The sequence below is a fragment of the Ricinus communis genome, chromosome 8 (assembly GCF_019578655.1).
Source record: "Ricinus communis isolate WT05 ecotype wild-type chromosome 8, ASM1957865v1, whole genome shotgun sequence".
NCBI classification, from domain to species: Eukaryota; Viridiplantae; Streptophyta; class Magnoliopsida; order Malpighiales; family Euphorbiaceae; genus Ricinus; species Ricinus communis.
In genome coordinates, this window is record NC_063263.1 from 7,567,328 (window position 1) to 7,590,213 (window position 22,886).

General features: G+C 33.1%; 4 protein-coding genes across 4 annotated transcripts; 3 read left to right on the forward strand and 1 right to left on the reverse strand.

Moving 5' to 3' along the window:
- Positions 1 to 225: 225 nt before the first annotated feature.
- LOC8284707 (IQ domain-containing protein IQM1) lies at positions 226 to 3,331 on the forward strand (the record flags this gene model as incomplete). The annotated part of the gene is made up of 8 exons (XM_048378345.1): positions 226 to 638; positions 803 to 917; positions 1,049 to 1,114; positions 1,290 to 1,378; positions 1,501 to 1,588; positions 1,862 to 2,092; positions 2,182 to 2,283; positions 2,432 to 3,331. Coding segments are annotated over 8 exons (1,659 nt in total), but the record flags the coding sequence as incomplete, so codon positions are not given.
- An 848-nt stretch (positions 3,332 to 4,179) lies between these two features.
- Positions 4,180 to 7,053, forward strand: LOC8284708 (protein IQ-DOMAIN 8). Its single transcript, XM_048377605.1, has 5 exons — positions 4,180 to 4,423; positions 4,541 to 4,804; positions 5,497 to 5,721; positions 5,822 to 5,935; positions 6,051 to 7,053. The coding sequence occupies exons 1-5, from the start codon at positions 4,355 to 4,357 to the stop codon at positions 6,720 to 6,722; spliced, it is 1,344 nt and encodes a 447-aa protein (XP_048233562.1). The 5' UTR covers positions 4,180 to 4,354; the 3' UTR covers positions 6,723 to 7,053.
- An 8,307-nt stretch (positions 7,054 to 15,360) lies between these two features.
- Positions 15,361 to 17,737, forward strand: LOC8284709 (transcription factor MYB26). The gene is made up of 3 exons (XM_015720603.2): positions 15,361 to 15,963; positions 16,322 to 16,451; positions 16,580 to 17,737. The coding sequence occupies exons 1-3, from the start codon at positions 15,831 to 15,833 to the stop codon at positions 17,457 to 17,459; spliced, it is 1,143 nt and encodes a 380-aa protein (XP_015576089.1). The 5' UTR covers positions 15,361 to 15,830; the 3' UTR covers positions 17,460 to 17,737.
- Positions 17,738 to 20,139: 2,402 nt separating this feature from the next.
- On the reverse strand, positions 20,140 to 22,722 carry LOC8284710. Its single transcript, XM_015720609.3, has 3 exons — positions 22,423 to 22,722; positions 20,911 to 21,004; positions 20,140 to 20,487 (listed from the first exon to the last, which is right to left on the reverse strand). Exons 1-3 carry the CDS (start codon positions 22,652 to 22,654, stop codon positions 20,415 to 20,417), a joined length of 399 nt encoding a protein of 132 aa, XP_015576095.1. The 5' UTR covers positions 22,655 to 22,722; the 3' UTR covers positions 20,140 to 20,414.
- Between the last annotated feature and the right edge of the window lie 164 nt (positions 22,723 to 22,886).

The following is a 22,886-nucleotide window of genomic DNA, read 5'->3' on the forward strand; positions in this document are numbered from 1 at the left end:
ACTCTGGATACTCTAGGTACGTATCATTTTATGTCTGTTGAATCCTTAAGAAGTTGGTAACTAAATATATGTAGAATTCCAATAAACTGGTTCAAGAAAATGTAATTAGTTAACCAACCTGTTACTTCATTTAACCATTTTCGTTATGAATGTATGGCATAATTTTTGTTTTCATGCATTTTTCTTTTAATTTTCTTACTACGTGTGGGTGGCTAATACTGCTGCTTATCAGATTACAGAAAAATGATTACAGTGAGATCCATTGATTTCAAACGAAAAGATGGAGAAGCATTGAGGACTGTAAGCTTCAAGAAAAAGGATTTGGACAATCTTGATGGAGCTGATGGTATCGACGATCTGCTAGTTGAAGAATCTATATGTTTCAAGAAAAGGAAACCAGTAATTCAGAAGCTGAAAACTAAGTTTTCATTCAAGAAACTCAATATCGTTATTACGAACAAGAACAGTGATATAGTCAATGACGCGGTAGCTTCAGTTTCTTTACCTGAACCTGAAAATAGAACTCCTGCTAGCGATGATCAGCGTGATGTAGCTGCAACTAGGTTGCAAAAAGCTTACAAGAGTTATCGAACTCGCAGAAACCTTGCAGACTGTGCAGTGGTTGTGGAAGAGCTATGGTTGGTAATTTATATCTCATATTTATACATATATGCTTTAGTTTCTTACTGCTTGTGCTTTCAAATTTTGCTTCTTTTTTGTTAATTTGGCTCCGATTGAGTGACGACTTCATTACCACTAAGCTAAAGCTCATCCACTTTTGTATGTATGTATGGATATATAGGTGGAAGGCATTGGACTATGCAGCCCTACGGCGGAGTTCTGTGTCATTCTTTAACTCTGATAATACAGAAAGTGCTGTTTCACGATGGGCTCGAGCTAGGACTAGGGTAGCCAAGGTAAATACTTTCTTTTAATCGACGAATGTTTGCTTTGCATGTGATGAGGAATTAATCAGGGTTATAAATATATATAGACACTATTGACAAGATCTGCTTCTCATGATAATCAAATTTTTTTACCGGTGCAGCTTGGAAAGGGTTTGTCCAAGGATGAGAAGGCTCAGCAGTTAGCTTTAAGACACTGGCTTGAAGTTGTAAGCTCCATCTTCTATTCTTCCTCATTATCAATGAGGATCGTACCCTTTTGATAGAATCTTTCACTAAAATATTTGTTGAAACTGATGCTAAATCTATAAGCATTATAAGATCAATCTACTTTAAAAATGTGGCCTGCAAATTAACAAATGTACTTTTATTGCGCTTGTACAGATAGATCCACGACATCGGTACGGACACAATCTGCACTTTTACTATGATGTCTGGTTTACTAGTGAAAGCTCACAACCATTCTTTTACTGGTAATTACTTGGAGAAAAAAATAATGGCAAAAGTGGAATTTTTTTTTTAATTTGGTTCTTTGAAGGAAATATATGGTTTTGCTACCTTTCTTTGATTGTCTTTGTATATGTGGAAAATGCAGGCTGGACGTGGGAGTTGGGAAAGAAGTAAATCTTGATACATGTCCGAGGACAGAGCTACAACGTCAATGTATCAAATATCTTACTCCCGTAAGCATAACTATATTTATAACTTGGAAAAATTTCTACAAACAAAACTAGTTGTATAATAATGGGTCTATTTTATCTTCTTAAATATAATTCTAATAATCTGAGAATTTACAAGTTTGAGCTTGATTTATTCACACTAATAAGCTTCTATTGACAAACTCAAATGTTGTTCTTCTCTTTGAAAACATCCCTTACAAATTTTGGATTAGAAATGTATTAATGTAGCTTATAGTATTATTACTACAAAAGTTGACATTTGTGATGATGACGCAGAAAGAGAGAGAGGCATATGAAGTGATAGCGGTAGACAGGAAGCTAGTTTACAGACAAAGTGGGAAGGCAGTGGAAACAGTGGAGGGGACAAAGTGGATATTTGTTCTAAGTGCATCAAGGACCATGTACGTTGGTAAAAAGGAAAAAGGACTTTTTCAGCACTCAAGTTTTCTAGCTGGTGGTGCGGCCATTGCTGCTGGAAGATTGGTCGCACATGATGGGATTCTTGAGGTATACTATATATACGTACACTTATTATCATTCTTCATCAATATATAGCTATAGTAAACTTTTCTCTGATTAGCCTTGTCTTTGTTCAGGCTATATGGTCCTACAGTGGCCATTATCGCCCATCAGAAGAGAATTTCTTGGAATTCATTAGCTTCTTGGAGGACCAAAACGTAGACTTGACAGATGTTAAGGTAAGATTTTCCTTCTTATATATCTCGTTAACAGATTACATCTTTATTATATAGAAATTTTTTTAGTCATAAACAGTTGGTTTGCTTTTATACTTGTGGTTGAGCTAAATTTCATTCCATTATAAACTCTTCATGTTTCTCTTTTCAGAAATGTCCCGTGGACGATGACATCCCACCTCCCAGAAATAGAGAAAAGGAACACAAAATAGATTGTATTTTGAGGACTCAGAAAATTGCTTCATTCATTGATATCAAAGATGTGGGTGCAGTTGCGCGAACCAATGCCATCTCCAACACAGATGATAACAAAGAAGAAGAAAATGGGGAGAAAGTTTTAATTGTTAGAAAAGACCATGGCATTGAAGAAAATATTGAAATCCCCATGGCTAATAGTTCTAGCGAAGCAAATGTAGATGAAGCAGCAGCAACAGCAGTTTTTGAAATAAGCAAGCCCATATCTTCTTGCAAATGGAGTACTGGGGCTGGAACTAGAATTGGCTGTGTTAGAGAATACCCAACAAAGCTGCAATTACAGGCACTTGAACATGTCAATTTATCACCAAGGATTTTGGCTGCAGGATCATCCTTTACTAGTTATGGTCCAATCCCTTCACCAAGGCCTAGCCCAAACATTCACCTATCCCCCACTCTTGCATATATGGGACTGCCAAGCCCAAGACTACACCTTTCTACTCCTCAATAGACATTCTTTGGACAAGGTCTTTTTCATTGGTCCAGCATTTTGTGGCAGGTCTTTTGACCCTAAGATGAACCCTTTATTTTTGTTCAAACATTCACAACCTTTTTTCTTTTGAAAGCAAACAGTCACAACCTTATAACATTCTTACTCAACACCAAATTCATTGGTAAATACAGCCCTTTGATTGCAAGAAACTAGTAATGAACAACAATATGGACTAATCTAAGATTGATCATTGGTTTTTTCTTGACCTCGGCATGTAGTTTTTTTCTTTCTACAATATATGTATATTTTCTTTTGATGGGTTGGATCATTTTTAGAAGGTGCTCTATGTAGCTCATAAATAAAATTTTCACGGAATTTATTATTATTATTATTATGACCCGGAGTTGAATTTTTTTTATTCATTGAAAACAAATAAATCATGTGCTACATAATACCATTATGGATAACTAAGATTGGTTAACCAAACAAAACTATCAATTTTTTGAAAGTTTTATCAATTTATTTTAACTTAAATTCTCTTAGAATCAATAATCGAATTAAAATGAATTAGAAAAAAATATAACTAACGATAATTGGTTAATTGGCAAATTAATGAAAAATAAATACTAAAAATTAATTTGGTCAAATTAAAATAGGGTCAAAAGTCAATTTTTTTTAATTTGATTTTTGTTTATATTTTTCTAATCATATTCAATAATTTTCTTTTTTATGAGACAACAGATCATGAACTAGACAAACAGTCATTTTCTTTACGTTCGCCTTAAAAATGAAGACTTATTTAGTGTAAATAAAAAAATTTAAATTTAAAACCTCTCTCTTAAAAGCAAATGTTCTTATAATAAATTTCTATTAGCATCATCAATAATGGATAAGAAAGACTCAAATTCAATAGCTTGTTAATTATCATAAGTGTGCTCTTGCTTAGAAAATCTAAATTGAATATGAAGTGATGTTTCTTTTATACATACTATTCATGAGAGAAATGCAGAAAAAGACTATTAGCTCAATTCATATTAAAATAAAGAAAAAAAGAAGCTATTATAAAGTTATAGAGGACCCACAACAACTGCTAATAATAATTAAAAAATGACTTGGCTTCATTAATGTTCACTTAATTAAGAGTTGGCTTAACCCGAGTAACATGGGAGCGGCAAAAAGTCCATATATCCGTTATTACTTCTTTTTATTCAAAATTTCAAATTTCAAACGTCTCTCTCTTCTCTGATAACACCAGCACCAACACCAACACCAACAACCGTTTCTTTAAACCCATTAAAACTCAACAACAACAGTCGTTTCTATCTTTCTCTTTCTTTATCTCTCTCATTTTCTCTTGTAATACTTTTCAAGAATCAACAGGCTAAAATGGGTTCTTCAGGAAAATGGCTCAAGTCACTCATTACTCTCAAAAAACTTCCACCGCCACCTGACCATGTAATGTAAATCTTTATTTATTTCTATTCGAGTAACCAAGAGAACGCACTTTTTTTGTAGTTTTATTTTCCTGTTTGTCTTGATTTCTTTGTTTGTTTGTTTTTTTTTCTTTAACAGGAAAAACAGAGTGAAACTAAAGGCAAGAAGAAATGGAGGTTATGGAGAAGCTCATCAGAGGGTTTTGGGTCATCATCATCATCTTCAAAGGGTTTGAGAAAGGTACATATGGCATCATCAGAGGCCTCTGATTCTTCTCTTGTTCTTGATGATGCGTTTGCCGCTGCCATGGCCACTGTGGCCAGAGCCCCACCTAGAGATTTCATGGTGGTCAAGCAAGAATGGGCTGCCATCCGAATCCAAACGGCTTTCCGAGGCTTATTGGTAAATGGGATCTCCTTTGTATTTTGTTTTCTTGATTTACAGATAGGTTTCTAGTTTTATTTTACAGTTTCAGGTTTTTGGGTCACTATGGTTTTTGAGATTAATAATAGCTAAATAGTGAGTGAAGTTATTTTGGCAAAACAGAGAAACTATTTCAAGTTATTAGCTACAGATTACTTGCAGATTAGAGATCTTTTTTATTAGATGGAAATTCTGCTTATGTATAATTACTTAGTTGGATCAATTATTGCCCAAAATAGACAAAATGAACAAACAAGTAAATAAAGAAATGAAACAATTTATAGCTTTTCACCAGATTTGATCATCGTAAGTACATTGGAATATGATTGCACAACAAAATATGCAAATTTCCACCCATCATAAAGGGGAAAATTTTTAATGTGCTATTAATTCTAATTTCCAGTCAAATGATAAATGTTTAAACTTCTTTGGGTCGAGTGTAAATTATGGCATCTTCTATCAAAAGCAAAGACAAGAAGACACATTTGTTTCCAAGTGAAGAGTCACTTTGATTGTTGATTCCTGAGAAGGACTTTGATTTATGAAATTTATATACTTCATATAATGTAGTTAGTGTTGTCAATTCCCTGTTCTGTTGCTATCCGATTGCATTGCCTGAATAGCTCAGGATTTCTTTATATGTTACTGACCTGGTGATCTATTTTGGGCAGGCAAGGCGGGCGTTGAGGGCCTTGAAAGCAGTGGTAAGGATTCAAGCTATATTTCGTGGCCGGCAAGTCCGAAAGCAAGCAGCTGTGACACTGAGGTGTATGCAAGCTCTTGTAAGGGTTCAGGCTAGAATGAGAGCACAGGGTGCCAGTATGTCTTCAGAAGGTCAAGCTGCGCTAAAATTACTGGATGAACACTTCATTTCCGATCCCACCAGGCAGGCTGAGGTGCATATCATGAGTACTATTTGAATTTTCATTATCAGAATGCTCTGCACATAATATATTCAGAAGTGATCTTTGTCTGAACAATTGTTAATTCTTTCAGCAAGGATGGTGTTGTAGTTTGGGAAGTGCAGAAGAAGTTCGAGCGAAGTTGCAAATGAGGCAAGAAGGAGCCATCAAGAGGGAGAGAGCAATTGCGTACGCCCTCTCTCAACAGGTAACGATAAAATTGCATAATGAAGAAAGAAAATGCAGCCTAAATGATTTGGTTAAGATGCACAGAATTCTCTTATCTTCAATGTTTTTTAATTCATAATCGCTTTTTCTTTCAGCAATCAAGATCATGTGGCAGCCCAGCTAGAAGAACAAGCAAGCCAGCAGTCTCTCTCAAGAATCAAAGGGTGGATAATAGTAGCAGCCCCGGATGGAGCTGGCTAGAAAGGTGGATGGCAACCAAGCCATGGGAAAGTAGACTGATGGAAGAAATTCATACTGATTCATCGGAGACTCCAACATATTCAAGGAAAAGTGAAGATAACATTGCCAGTATCTATTCATATCCATCGATACACGAATCAGTAAAAGTGAGAAGAAACAATGTTTCAATAAAAATTCTTGCTAAACCTCCTACTGTTAGTCATATAATCCGTTCTTCTTCTGCACCAAATTCTGAATCCCTCTGTGATGAGAGCTCGGAGTCGACTTCATCTACAGCCGTCTCCCCAATTCCATTTTCTAGCCACACAATCTTGGTGGACAAAGTAGAGAGTAATACCCGAAAACCCAGCTACATGAACCTCACAGAGGCTACCAAGGCTAAGCAAAAATCTTGCAGGCATTCTGCTGCTAAAATGCCTAGGCATCTGATGGAGAATCAGTTTCATACCATGTCAATGCCCCTTTCAAATGGAGATGGTTCCACTCCTTCATTCAGTTTGTCCAGGGATCTTTATCCACCACTACCCTTGGGCAGACATGATGAGCTTAGAGATCGACGGCATTAAGATTGCATAAACCTAATTGATGAGTTCAACTGCTTGTTGCCCTTAACAATATCTGAAGTGGTTCAAGTGAAGGTGATCGATACATAGATTGATCCTGATGATGAACTGAAATATCAGAAACTAGATGTGTTGCATATAAGTATAATACTTGTAGCTACTAATTTTGGAGTGTGATGATTGTGATTAATAGAATTGAAACCTGCAATTTGCAAAAAGTTCATAGTGAATGTGAATTGAATGTTTTAGGAAATCTTTAATCAAGATTGAAGGGTGATTCTGATGGATTCATTATCAGACCATTAAAGTACTGAAAACAATTTTCATTTACCAAGTTCAAACTGATACACTGAGATTATCTATGTTGAAAAATTTAAACAGTAAGAGGATAAAATTTCATTTACCAAGTTGAAATATGGGACTTAAAAAACTCAATGTCATATGCATTAATGGAATGGTACCTGTATGGATATATATATGTGATGATAGAGATTTGTGTGTAACCAACTTAGCTTCCTTAAAAGCCATATAATTTGTCAGACTGCTATATTCATTTCCAAGCCATACCTTTCAAGGAAGAATTTGTTTCTCTCATCTTTCAATAAAGATCAGGCCTTTGGCAATTATATTCAAGATCCTTGTCAAGGACCCACTCCATATGCTTACTCCACCTTTGTACTGCCTACATAAAACACATACTAACAATTTTTCTGGCAGAGTTGTGTATTACTGCTTGACAGAAACCTGTCAGAATATCAACTCATTATTATTTACTTGACTAATCTTTGAATTACTTAGCCTAAGAAAGCTAAAAATTTCGTCAAAATAACAGGCAGCATCACAGCATATACAATTAACTAATATGAACTGCTAAACCATAGAGCCAAAAGAAGTGTTTAAAAAATTATGGAAGGATAAATACTGGACATACAAATGTCAATCATGTGATTAGCAATAATTAATTTTTTTTCTTGAGAAATCTTTAACACTCTACACTTAAAAGCATCATATGATGAATGATTATGCTTAAAAGGATATGATTAAATACACTAAAGGATGATATGATTATATGATGAATAAGCATGATATAGATTATTACCATAATTAATGGTCCCGCCATTCACGCCTGGTAAAGGACCACAGCAAAAAAATAAAAAGAAAAAAGATCAACATCAACCCTATCGGACGTCTTTTGAATCTCTTTACATGATAAATCTTTTAAGCAAGAACAAGAAAAGGGAAAAAAATGACAGAAAACTTATACATTGTGAAATGGACTAGACCATAGAATAGTTCAAGGGTCAATTTCAATTTTCATGTTTCTTTGAAAAGAAAATAAAAATAAACAATATTTTGAGAAGTTTTTAGACAGTATCTTTAATCCGTTAAAGTCTGACTGCACTTGTTATTGCATGAACTACGTGCTTTCATGTCCATCCATGGATGGATTAACAAGCTTTCTTCTCACGTGGGAACATGCACAAACAAAGGCAAGAAATCAGGATGCTACCAAAAAGCTTGTAATATTATTATTATTATTATTATTATTATTTATTTATTTTTCCTTGAATGTGATGGGATCTTCGAGTAAAGAGAAGAAAAGGGTATTGGAAACTTTCTTTAAATTTGTATAAATAAATTATGGACTTTCTTTCATGGGGGTTGCCATGAAGAGAAGGAAGGGCAAATGTGGGTCAAGGTGGGGTCTTTATATATATGGGGTGACAATTTTATTTTCTTTTTCTTAATTAATCATCTTTCTTGGATAGCACTTTTTAGTTTGTTTCATTACCTTTTTGAGGTTATAAAAGTCTCTAAGCAATGAGTTAAAGATAAAATATTTTGGCCATTGAATTAGTAGCAGGCTGTCCAGTAATGAAGTATTTGTCTTGGAATGGAGAATATTTTACTATTAGTAACAATATATTTGAAGTACAGGAAAAGAATATATATATATATATATATGGTTTGCCATAGTTTCCAATTTCTGAATTGATGCCAGTTCAAAAAGCATCAATGAAAATGTCTAAGGAAGAAAAGATGCTAACAATGTGTTTTGTTTGTCTGTTTCAGGTTGAGTTGTTGATTTTGGCCTCTTTTTCACATCTTCATGTTTTGTATTGCAGGTGTCAAAATTGATTGAAAGACTTTCTGTGTAATTGGTTTAGAGTCCCAGGGGGCACAGCACAAAACGTTTTAAACACCTACCCCTTATATTATATGAGGAAAAACATGAATTTGCATATTCTTAAGGATCTTCATTTCTCAAAGTGGCCCAAAAAGAGAGACAAAGTATAATATTCTTATGAACAAACATGCATTAAAAAGGGCCAATTTGCCTTTCTTGATTAGAGAGTTTTTAGTTAATATTAAAATATTGTTATTTGAAAGGTAAAAGAAATCCTGTCCTAATCTGGTTTTTTCATGAGGAAGAAGAACTCATCAAATGTACATATACATATAAATATATATATATATATATATATATATATATATATTTTCCTTTCAAAAGAAAAAGATTATTCTTTGCCCACAATTTTGACTGAAAATGACCCATACCAAAACCAATCTCTCCTAAGAAGAGATGACAATAGTTGCATGTACTTGTTAGGATTCCTGAATGAGCTGGGAAAAAACAAAAATCACATACAGCTACTGTCCTACAATGGCTCAACAAATAAAGCAAAAGAGTCTGGTGCTATTAATTGTTGCATGTGCATCTATTAAATCAAGAATCTTGCTTGGGCCTATTCTTCCATCACAAGCATTCCCAGCTCCCTCTCCCTACTTTTTCTTTCTCAAGCAAGAATCAATTTTCTTTCTTTTACTTTGATCATGCTTAGTAACTAATTTCCTACATCACAGCATTTGCATTCGCTTTTGTTTTTGTATTTCTTTTCCTTTTAAATTTCAATTTTCTATTACAAATCACCTCTTTCTTTTTTCTTCTTTTAAAGTTAGCGATCGCATTATCTGATCTGTAATGTAGAACTCCTTCAGTAATAATGTACATTTACAATCGATACCATCTCCTTTCCAAGAAATGGGTTATAACTTATTTGTTTTGCCCATGCATGATGATATCTCATTTATAGTTTCATAATCTTCACCTTCTAGTTAGCTCATTTTGTTCCCAGTTTTTTCAGCTGAAAAGAATTCTAGGGGTTTACCATTAAGACTCTGTTGAGAATAAAATTGGAAAAAGAAGACACTTTCCTTGGAATTAGATTTTCCTGATGCATATCATAAGGGCGCCAGCAATATATATAATAGCATAATGTGAAATTGACATGATAATTAATCAGCTTATTAAATGAAAAACCAATAGAAATATATACTTTCCATTTTCTGTTTTTACAGTTCAATTTTGAGGTTATATATTTCTTCTGAAAAATATAAATTTTGTTGTAATGGTTATTAACAATATTCATAAAATGAAAAAAATAAAAGTAACTAAAGTGGAAATGTATTTTAAAAAATGAATTACATTACACATAACATCAAAAAAGCTCGATCTTAGAGATTTATCAAAACAATCGTAATTGAGAATAATTAATGGCTAAATCAAAATATCATTGTGTGGAGTCCAAAATGATGATGATCGATGAACAAAAACTGAAAAGGTACAATAATTTTGAAGGGCAATAAAGATAATATATTCGCCTTGAGAAAATCATACCTAGAAAGAACAAAAAGCAAGAGAATTCCCCAACTTTATTGACAAAAAAGAAAGAAAAGGAAATGGTTAAAATTGGATTGCAAAAAACCAAACTTTTCCTGGCTAATTGCTTTTCATCATTAGGCTGATTATTCGTGACTCTGTGATTATGCAAAAAGGTTTAATTATCAAGAGATTCTCCTCTTAATTTGTGACAATCCCTACTTGTTAATCAATTGCTTTGTCTATTCCTTATTGTGAAACATGTTTAGCATGACCTTAATTAATTTGTTAGCTCTCCTGTAACTTTCACTTTTAGTTTAAATCATTGTAATGAACTACCTTTGCAATGTTGACACCTCAGCTTAAAAAAATAAAATTAATCTTCTAAATACTCTCAAAATAAATATAACTAAAATCATGATAAAAGTTTTTTTTTTTTCTAGTATAATTAAAGTCCCGAAATTGAGTTTTGAGTATGCAACTATATTAAAATTCTGAAATAGTATTTTATCATTCGTAAATTTCATACCGAGCACGCTCCATATTACTTTAATTTATTGAATTAGAAAAAAGAATAAATATCCTTGCGACATGGTATTATACCAGCAAAAAAAACACAAAAAATAATGTCTTGGGTGTATATACATATTGCATAAGACATTATAGTTTAACTAAGATTTGGAATTTAAATTTTGAATATGTAGCTCCATTAAAACTTCTAGAGTAATAATTTTATGACCCGCAAGTTTCATATCCAGCACGCTCTAAATTATTTTAAATTACTAAATTAGAAAAAAGAACAAATATACCTGCAACATAATGACTTGGGTATATATATATATATATATATATTACATGAAATAATAGCTAATTACATGAAATATAATGGTTTGATTAATTAGCTAGTTGAAGCAAATGCCAAGAATGCAACTGTCTTAATCCAGTAGCTGCACAAGTAGATGGAGGAAAAGAGAAGTTAGTGCAAAATAGGTTAGTTAGAACCAAGTTATCATTTTCATCTATATTTGTACACTGAGTACGAGAAAGAAAATCAAATTAAGTTTGGGAAATGGTAATCAATTTAAGTTGTTTACTTACCAAACTAATTAAAGAATAGAATAGAGAGAAACTTTTTAAATGATCTTTTGAGCATGACACATTAATATTCTTGCAGAGGAGAAAGAGGCCACCCTAGCTACCCATATATAGTTCTTGTCAAGATTCATTTTAATTTTATTAACTCTTCCCAAAGATTGTATTCCTCCTATTTTTACTCATGTCCTAGCATTACTCAATTTGTTTAATAGATTTTGCGGTATAAAATATTCATATTTATATTCGTGATAAAACATTTATAATAAGAGGATCGGAATAAAATTTATTGAAGAGTTAAATCGAAAGTGTTAAAAATATTGGAATACAATGAAAAATTTAAGAAATAAAAGAACAAAAATCAGAAATTTTAAATAAAAATTTCTATAAAAGTAAAAACTAAAGTTGTAAGAAATTAGAGTAGCCATTGTTGTTACCCCGCCTCATTCATTGACTTAGAAGAATGTTTAAAAGCTTCAAGAAAGTCATGAATTTGCCAACTAATTAAGATATATCTAATTAATCATATACTATTTATTATAGCAAAAAAGATAATCTTTTTTTTAATACTTAAAAACTCAGATTGATAGTACTTTATTACAAGAAGACAAGAGTGAGTGGTTGAAGCTTTCCCTTTTGGGATAGTAAGAGGCTAAGAGCAATGCATTGATTATAATAATGCACAGAGAAATAAATTATTTGAACAGAGTAAAACCTAAATAAAGCAGTGCCAATCCCAATATCCAAGTTTCTTGAAGAAGAGAGATTAAAGATACTGACATTAACTATCATGATTTATCATTCCAGCATTGATTCCATAGATATCAAAAAGGTGGAAAAAAGAAAATTAAAGGAAAAAAAAAAAAAGAAAAAAGAACAACCAGAGTTAGCCCTAATTGATTTTTCTGGCAGCCACTTCTTTCCTGTATACAAATATGAAAAAACTTGGTTACTGAAACATAAGATTGCACATCCATTATATATATATATGAACTTTCGAATGTATGATTTATAAGCTTAAAAGAAAGATTACAACTAAAGGGTTGGCCCTATTTAATTTTTGTGGCTCACCTATAATCTCATGCAATGTTATGTGAAAAACCCGTAATTGAAGATTTTACTTAATTATATAAATTAATACCATTAGATTATGTTCATATATGTAAACACAAAAGGGTAGAAAATGGCTGCTTCAGTTCAACATTTTGAATGGGTTCTTGAGAAGCATTAGAAGCTTGTACTGAACTTGTTTTGCAGATACTTTCCCAAAACTCAAAAATGGAAAAGTAAAGAAAAGACTGATCATATATATTTGTGATCATCAATTTCTTCTTCATCAGTGTACCTACTTAATCATTGTCTCTTTTCTTTTTTCCATTTCTTCTATTTACAACGCTAACGTTAAGAAATCATTGTGCTTTTCTTTTTATAATTACCATATCCTTTGTCATGTACCATCAAATATTATTATCGGGGTATAATTTCTTATATTTTAATGATAAAACATAAACCAGCATTTTAACTTCATAATAAAATGTCGATTAGAAATTGATTGTGATTAATATTTTCACTCATAAAAAATTAAATAAAAAAATTCTAAAATTTAATTTGCTTTCATCCGTCAAATATCAATATTAATAAAATTTTATTATATTTATAATAATATAAAAAAATTAATAATTTTTATTATACAACCAACGCCTGAATAAATTACACAATGGAGTAAAGAAGAGACGATTATGGTATTGGCAGTGATGAAGGCAATAAGAGTTACAAAAGGAACTGTGGCTGTTTTACGTCAAGCAATATATGAAGTAACTCCCAATATAACAATAAAAGCAAGACGTGTAGGCGGATCGACTCATCTAGTTCCCGTTGAAATATGATCCATACAAGGAATTAATTATATTAATTATATTAATATTTTTAAATAATTTTAAAATTATCATAATATTCTTTCTTTTATTATTAAGAGATAAGGAATATTCTTTTATTTTTGTTTTAAAATATATAAAAATGTGAAGCAAAATATTCCACTAAATTTTATGCATCAGGAGTGAAAGAGAAGTTAAAAAAAGGTAAATGGGTTGCCCTGGTGGGATGTTTTACTCAAAAAATAGTTGCTTAATTGAGGAAGAACATGGCCCAGTTATTTATTCAATTTATCTCAGTAAGGTATCACAATTTTAATCATGACAGACAGACTTGTTCATAATATAATAATCTTTTTTGTTATATTGGATTTCTTCAATTCTCTTGAATCTTTTGACTTTCAAGTCGAAACAAAAGAATAATGATTATTGTCAGCATTTTATCTTACACTGGTGAGCTCAGTCCTTCTAAAAGATTATCCAAGTTCTTCCCAAGATCATTTTGAAAAAGAAGAATTAATTACGATGATAATATCTCAGCCAAAATCATGACATTTCTAGTGGAAAAGCATGCAAGATTCCTGGTGCCCAGTCCTTCTAAAACTTATCTAATTTCTTGTCAAGAATTATCTATCGAAGCCCAAATCATGAAATTTGTAGCAGGAAAGCATGTTCCTATGCAATTACTTTTCTGTATGTCACCCCTTTTATGCAACTATATGACCTACCTTGTCAAATCCTTAAAACCCAGCTCCCTGTGCATTGCTAAAATTTCATCCAAAAGAAAAAAAAAAAATTAAATAAAAGAACTTTCATGTACAATTATTATATAGCATAAATATTCCTGTCATAATTTACATCATGTAAAAGGATTTCCAGCTGTAAGGAGGCCCATTAATGTAATATCAGCTTCTTTAGGATTTCAATGTTTCAGATTTTCTAAATTTTTCTAATTATTTTAGAAGATTTTTTTAAAAAAATACTGACATTTTTAATAAAATAAAATATTTATATCAAATATATTTAGACATAGACGAAGCTAAAATGCTTATTTGACATATATTTTATATGCAGTTTTTTTATATTTAAATATTTTATTATAAATTTTAAATCTGACACGACAATTTATTTTAAATTAAATTTATAACAACAATTTTACCTTAAACGTGTGAAGAATTGAATAACTAAGAGTAAAATAAAAAAATTGCAAAAAGGACGATGCTTTTGATTCAGATATATAATGATAATCAATAGTTATATCCTTACTTTTGGAATCAAAGAGTCCTACATCACGTCCTATCCTTTGCATTATAATAGAAAAACTATTAAAAAGAGAATACTTTTCTTCATAAATCTGATCATTGGTCACCCAAATAAAATAAATAAAATCAAATTTGGACTTGTATTATGGACTGCTCTAATCAATCCCATATCATAAACCCTTAAAAAAGGGTCTAGGCTTCATCCACTCCTAAAGTCATGAACCAAAGTGAAAGTACACCCACAAATTTAATTTATCAGAAAAAGAAAAATAAATTACAAATTAATCCAATTATTGTTTGATGAAATTTCAATAAAAATAAAAAAATACGATACAATAGGCATCAATTACGGTGAAATACTCTTAAATTTAATTAGTAAAACTATAAATATAAAAATTATAAATCGATATATTTTATGTCGATATGTATCTGTCTAAATTAAGTGAAGTAGATAGAAAAATAATGAAAATTGATCAACTTAAACAAAAATGCAAATTCACATACATATAGATTCATGCAATAATACATACACAAGAGATGATTTTCATAGAAAAAAAGAAAAGAGGAAGGAAGGGGCCATGCAATGCAGCTATATATTGCAAAGGTCACATAAAACCATACAAATGTTAAAATGATCCAATGGACGATAAGTCCAAAGTGGGACCTCCGAAGAAGACAAAAGGGACCCACAATCCTTTTGCATGAATGACACGTGGATAAGGAAGGCCATTAACCCATTGTTAAAAGAAAGCAAAGGGAGGATCCCATTCTAAGCCATACATCTCTTACAGTTATGATTCTGCAGCTTTTAGCCTTTTGCCCACAAACCCTAATTTTGGGTCCACTACCATTTCTGTACACCTCTCTGCATTAAATTTCTCCTTTCCTTCTTCTTCTTCTTCTTCTTCTCATCTCCCTTTCCTCCCTCTCTCTCTCTCTCTCTCCTACTCTTCTTGATATCCATGGCATCATCACCATTTTAGTTTTCTTCTTCTCTCTTTTTTTTAATATATATATTATGTAAACTTTTCAGGACTAGTACTGGTACTGTTTTGTCCATAACTTTTCTCTGTACTGCTTTTCTTTTTCTTGCTTTTTTTTCTAAAAAGAATTTTGTTAGCTTTTATATAAACAAAACCCAATACTGATTGTGCTCTGCCATTGGCTGTAATACTTGTTTGAGAGAGAGAGAGAGAGAGAGAGAGAGAGAGAGAGAGAGAGAGAGATGGGTCATCATTCTTGCTGCAACAAACAGAAAGTTAAGCGAGGACTGTGGTCACCAGAAGAAGATGAGAAACTCATAAACTACATTTCAACCTATGGCCATGGTTGCTGGAGTTCTGTTCCTAAACATGCTGGTATTATAGATATATATGATATGGATATATAACTCTCTCTCTCTCTCTCTCTGACACACACCAACAGATACACAAGTCTTTTCTTTATGATTATTTACCTTTAATAGGTCAACATCATTGCTTGATTTTTTTTTTCTCTTGATTCACTGCCATACTCCTTTTCTTTATCTCATTATTTATTATCTTGATTGTTTACGAGCTCTAGTTGCTGTATGTTATATGCTGTTTATAGATTTTGGTTGCTCTTGCACTCTGTTGGTAAATCATATTTCACATTCATATGCATAAATTTCCGTGTGCTTAAACTTTCTCGTCTCCAAGTTCTACAGCAATAACCTTGCCTTATGCTATGGTGTAGGATTGCAGAGATGTGGAAAAAGCTGCAGATTAAGATGGATTAATTATTTGAGACCTGATTTAAAACGTGGAAGTTTTTCTCCTCAGGAAGCTGCTCTAATTGTTGAACTCCATAGCATTCTAGGCAACAGGTACATAGGCTTTATCACATGATTATCATATCATCAATATAACTACAAGTGTACCGTAATTAATTTGCTGTCACTGGCTAATTTTTGCAATCTATTTTGAGGATATGGATTAATGAATTCTTGGACAGATGGGCACAGATAGCTAAGCATCTGCCTGGAAGAACAGATAACGAAGTGAAGAACTTTTGGAATTCAAGCATAAAGAAGAAGCTAATTTCTCATGATCATGTTCCAGCTTTAGCTACTTTTGCTGATATTCATAACCCTAATGGCTCTGATCAGGAAGCTGCTTTCTTCTCTCTCGGTGCAAACCCTAATCTTATCTTGAGTACTGCTGCTCATCATCAACAAGACCAGCTATACCACCTTCCTTCCCCAACTTCAATGCTACAAAGTTTTGGTCAACAAGGGGATTTCAAACTCAACCAATTACCCAATAATACTTACAATCTTGATTTGCCTCATTTGGCACCTCATCAAATAATCCCACCACAACCAAATTCTACTTCTTCTCCCTTTGATCCAATGTGGGCATTGCCTTATTTACCTCAACACGTTGATCCAAATGGTAATCAAGAAGATCAAATATTGAGCACTGGAATAGTAGGTCCATTGCATTATATTGGAGAGAAATTTAATAATGATCAAAGTATTGGATTAATGGGTTATGATCAGAATCAAGTTATGGTGCCTATGATGCCAAAACTTTGTGAGATAATTGAAGGGAGCAGTACTAGTGTTTGCTGCATCCCATCATCATCATCTTCACAAGAAGTAGTAGTTGACCCACTAGCTAGACTTCCATGTTTTCCATCATCATCAGGGTGTTATCCGCACGACCCGCACGTGACTGCAAATCAAATGGAGTACATTGATGCTATCATGTCATCACTGCCATCATCTTCATCATCATCATCACTGTCAGCATTTTCAAATGGTCAATTTGGTGCAAACCCTAATAATAACAATAATAATCTTCCTTCAACCTGCAGCTGGGACAATGCCTAGACATTATATTAGGTGGGATTGTGTATGGATCGGATGGGTATTATTCATTTGATATAATATATGCATTTATTTCCTGAAATATGCATAAGATGGTGAGATGCAACGCTTATTGGAAAACCTAAATGTTACTAGTTCAGGAACTCTTCAGTGAGTTATATATATATTCTTACTGAGGTTTCATAAATATATGTGTAGGCTCTTTTGACATGTTTCTCACCTAAATTATTTTCATGTCAGTAAATTATCCTATACTAAAGTGCCCCATATTTTTCTTATCACTTAATTCCCAAGTCATGTACTTATAGCATTATTTTTCTTTCCCCATCTCTCTCTCCCTCAATTCTTTCTTTCCTTGGAACTGTTAAAGCTTGGACATTAAATAATGGCCAATCCGTATTACTATATATACATCAAGTGGTAAGTTTTCAGTAAGATTTCCATGCCATAACATGTGGAAAAGAGTCCTCATTAGAAAAGTTTTTCCATGCTAGAAAATTAATTTTCTTGTTCTTTTTTTCTTTTTCTTTGCTTAGGAGAAAGGTTATTCTTTCCCAAGATAATGTCATTGATGTGTGCTTCGACAGTGTGTTAAGGCGATAGATTGTGAGGGAGATCATATCATGTGCAACTTTTTTTATGGTTAATTTATCATATTTTGGAATTTTGTTAGTATTGAAGATGATTTAGAGTCGACAAGATTAATTATTTATATCACAAGTAATTGAAAGAAGTTCAAAAACTGCAAAAACAAGAAAGTTGAAACTCTAATCAAAGCTGAAGTAAAGAAAGGCTTGTCCTAACTACTTGCATAGGTTACATCAGACATGCATCAGTTATCCCCGTCGCCATAAGCATATAGGAAAGATAAATTGTTCGCCAAAGTCATGGACATGTTTTTATCTTTTTCCACCTTGTGTCTCTTCCCATGCTACTGCCTCCTCAGAATGTCTTTGATCTTCTTTGTTACGGCCCAGTAGAAATATCAATCTTTAGTAAACGTACATATATATATACGCATGCTAATTCTGAAAGAACAGTGTTAAGAACTGCAGTGAAGATGCCACCACAATTTGTCTATAGAGGTTGTCTTAATAGGGGCTTCACCTAGGATTTCTAGATCACACCCTGGCATAGACGTTTGTCTATAAATTGATGATATAATGTTGTTGAAAACAAGAAGGCAGGCGTCACTGCCACAGTACTGTTAGGACATCCACCGAAACTACTGAGATAAAAGTTATTTCAGACTGCTGTGCTGTCTTCAAATGATGAGATAATGTTATGGAGGTGGTGGTGGTGTCTCAGTGCCGTAAGGGGATAAAAGTGTGTAAAAATAACTGAAACATGTAGTTCCTTTCATCATACAACTCATGATGTTCACGTCATTCAGTAGTACTAAGTACTGAACTGCTGCCAGTGTACTTCTTTCTTTATACAAAAAATACTTGGAAAGAGAGTCACTACTCCCTCCAAACGGAACCTAGCACAGTCGGAACTAAGAAAAGCCTCGATATTATATGAAGGAGGACCTGCTGCTTGTGCTTTGGGAGGCAAAGATTAGCCATGTCTAAAGGTACCCATTTAGTATTTTACAAATAACCAGCATGTGTTTTCTTAAACAATATGACACAGGTTTTAAGTGGGCCTTCCCACTCAAGATTCGTCAACCTTTATTCCTTTTACTGCTTTACAGAAGATCGCTTGTTTACGAAGTATAATTGTCAAAATTTGACCCTGCTTTCAATGATTAACATTATTTTTCTGTGATTAGAGGCTCTTCTTACCTTCTAAAAACAATTAAAAAAGGAAAAGGGTTTATGCCACACCAAAACTCCGAGTAAGCTATTCAATTAAATCTTTACATATCTTTGCTATTAACAAGTCCATATTCTTGGCGTCCCATCAAAGGGGACACCGAGACTTAGGGAGGTAAGATCAATTTTGATCCAGTAAATCTCTCACAGTAACCCTATTCACCTACAGTTTAACAAGCCAAAGTGTGTTCGAGCTGCTACTCTCTTCCCATTCCAAGATTTAGTGAAGTTTCACGGAAAATGGTTCATGAAATACATGTTTCAGTGCCCAAAACCTGTTCTGTAGAACATGGGCATTAATAAGATATGTAATGCTGTTAAATGACTACTCTAAGGCCAGGCCGGGCCGCTTGAGTAGGAACTTAAGTTCCAAGGTCCAAGGATGGCTGACCAAATGGATGCACAAAATAGCAGTCATGCCCTACATGCAGGGCCAATTTCTTACACCTCCACAGCACGATCCAAACACAAAACAGTATTATGTGTTGGTGAAGGACTAAGGCTACAACAACATCATATGAGTAGGTCTGCAAGATACTTGTACTTCAACACAAAAACAGTGATTTTGCTATAAAGCAAGATTGACTCCCACTATTCCATTTGTATTATATACTAACTATAAACTTCATCAACCAACTATAAGTATAATGATACCACTAGGAATCATCTTCCGTCACAAGATATCGCTAATGACCATCATATTTGCACCATTGAATACCCGGTTCCCCCAGCGAAAGGGGTATAAGCACTTGATCTGCCTCGGTTGTCTTTCCGGATGGATAGACATAAAACCTATATAATTATTTTTTTTCTTTTAGCATTCTAGTAATACAAGTATTTGCAGATCGCTTAAAGATACTTACATCTCGCCCCAAACATGCCAAGACTAGCATTGATGGTATGCATAAAGTTACAAGTTCCATCAAATTCATGCAAAAAATTTATGTAGAGATAGACTATCATAAATTGACAAAAAAAAAGTCTGATTCTAAACATCATTGCAATTTCCTAAAAGAACATTTCGGGTAGGCTAAGCCACCAAAAAGGAGAAGGCTTTTTCTGATTTGCTTACTCGTACAACGACTAAAGGCAGCTTCTAAATGTGAAATACTTTGTTCCTGCAGAAAAGCTGACAGAGATGCTAAGCAGTAACCCTCGACCGACCTTTTGCTATTCTTCGAGCAATGACTTTCCTACCACCCTTGGTTGCCTTGCTGTTCATATACCAATTGCATTAACCAGACAACTTTACAAGTTAATTAAACAAATGTCCATAAACATACTGTGGGTGCATGTGGGTACTTGCAAAAGAAGAAGCAGAAAGAACAGATGAAAAACATTATTTTGAAAAGGGCCAAGTAACAGATTTTCAGCAGAAAACCAAAAAAGAAGGTCCTGCCTATGGCTTGAAATTGTCAACCATAAGCATTACCGCCAGCCATTTTAATGAAAGTAGTATCTCTATAACTTATTGAATCAGGGAAATTACATTGATCTCAATAAGAACACCCATGCAAAATGTGGAGATGCCAAAAGTTCTTATTTGTATAACTGAAGTTTTAAAAATCTCAACCTTCCTGAGCTCTGTTTCTCATTGAAAATCAAGAGGCAAATGTTTGTGGGAGAGAGAGAAATACCGTGCAAAGAACCCATGATTCCTTTTACGCCTGATGAGGCTAGGTTGGAATGTCCTTTTGGGGAATAAGAGCATTGGCTCACTTGATGAGTCACCTGAACAGGATAAAATCAGTGCACAAAAATCAAGAGACAAAGCAAAAGGTGCAAATTGGCAGGCTAGCCCCCTGCAACCTCCAGTCTGAAGTTGTTGTATAGAAGTTAGACATTAAAAAAAGAAGAAGTTAGACAGTCCTGCTTAGCAACAATTTTACTTTTTTATGACCAGTTCGATGCCTTCTTTTAAAGACTACATTTCTGCAAACTACAGTTACTGCCATTTAATGATTTAATAAAACATCACAAGCTACAACTGAAATTCATTAAGAATCCTAGAACAGACATGAGCAGAGACATATATTTGTTAAAAGAGATCAATCCAAAAATAGACCTGAATCAACTTTGAATTTATCAGCTAAAATACTTGGTCGACTGATATTTTGTCACAATATCAGAAAATGAACAACCTTTTCCCTAACTATACTCATTGTCAAAAATCATAAAATTTCGAACCATGCATCTAAACCCTACAAAGTAAGTCCTCTTGCATCATACCCAAAATGCACATGTATCAAGGGAACGTACCAATACATGTCAGTAATCCTTAGCAGCCATCTTAAGCCATTAAGAAAATTTACCCACTTAAAAAGAGAAATTCACATCTTAAGATCATTCCTTGTCTGCAAATCAGAGATTAAAACAAAAATGCTTCATCTGAAATAGTTGGAGTTTGAAAATAAAGTCATGCCTTAACAAAATACTTCCAACAAACTTCATTTTGAAACAACACAGTAAATTTTCAATCAGAAGACAGAAGAATCCATATATGGCCACATACAGAAGCAAGTACAATAACCTGATATGAACAACAACATCAATGCACAATAGTTACTTAAGGACAATAGACCACATTTCATATTCTCTTTATAAAGTACAAACATGACCTAATTGACCTGTGATTAGACAAAAAGATAAAAATTCCAATATAGATGTTAATTACTCAATAAATGTAGAAAAAAAATGATTTCTTTTTCTTTCACCATTTTCTTTAAGTCATTATGGAAAGCCTTTAGGAAAAACATTACAAAGTGTTCCTTATCTTTTTCATTAAAAAGTGGAATTTGGCAGATAAACATTGAAATACGACAGCTCAACGTTCCCTGTAAATGCAATACATCTCAATAACGAAAATAGGGATTTAATTACTACATGAAATAGTTATAAGCTCAATCGGATAATGTTGACATTCACTAATTTACAATAAATATTTTAAAAAAAATACTCTTTTTGATGCGAGTGAAACTAAAATTGGCAGTAATAACTGAATGTTGACATTTCACTGATTTCAATTATAAGATGTTTAAAATTTAACAATTAAAAAAAAGTAGCGTTCCTTCTACCAAGAGTAACTAATTAATTTTTTTTTTCTAAAAAAAAAAAATAATATTAAAGAGATAGTGAGAGAAAGAAAGTACCATCGGGCAAGAAGAATCGGAGAGAAGGGAGGCCAGAGGGATGCAAGAACCCTTCATTGGAGAGTCTGGTGATGGAAAGGGTGTCGTTTTGGGGAAAATGGAGAGAGTTTTGAAACTTGGAAATAGAAGGGAAAAGTTGTGGAGTAATTTCCAGGCTATGAGCTAAAATTTGACGATTTATCATTCGGTTCATAAGTGAGGCTCCGGTGCGAATTAGGGTCTTGGTTGCCATTTTTTGTACGGAAATAATTTGATCGTTCCTCTTTCTCAATTTGAATAAACCCTAATTTAATTAATCTGTTAGCTTCAAGAGATTGAAGAAACAGAACATCGATTGGGCCTCATTGACCCCATTATTTTGGGCTCGGAAAGCCCAAAATAGTATTACTTTTTCCAATCCTCAAATTACTAACACACAGTATCTGCCATTTTCTTTTTCCTTCCTTTTCTTTAATCTTTTAAGT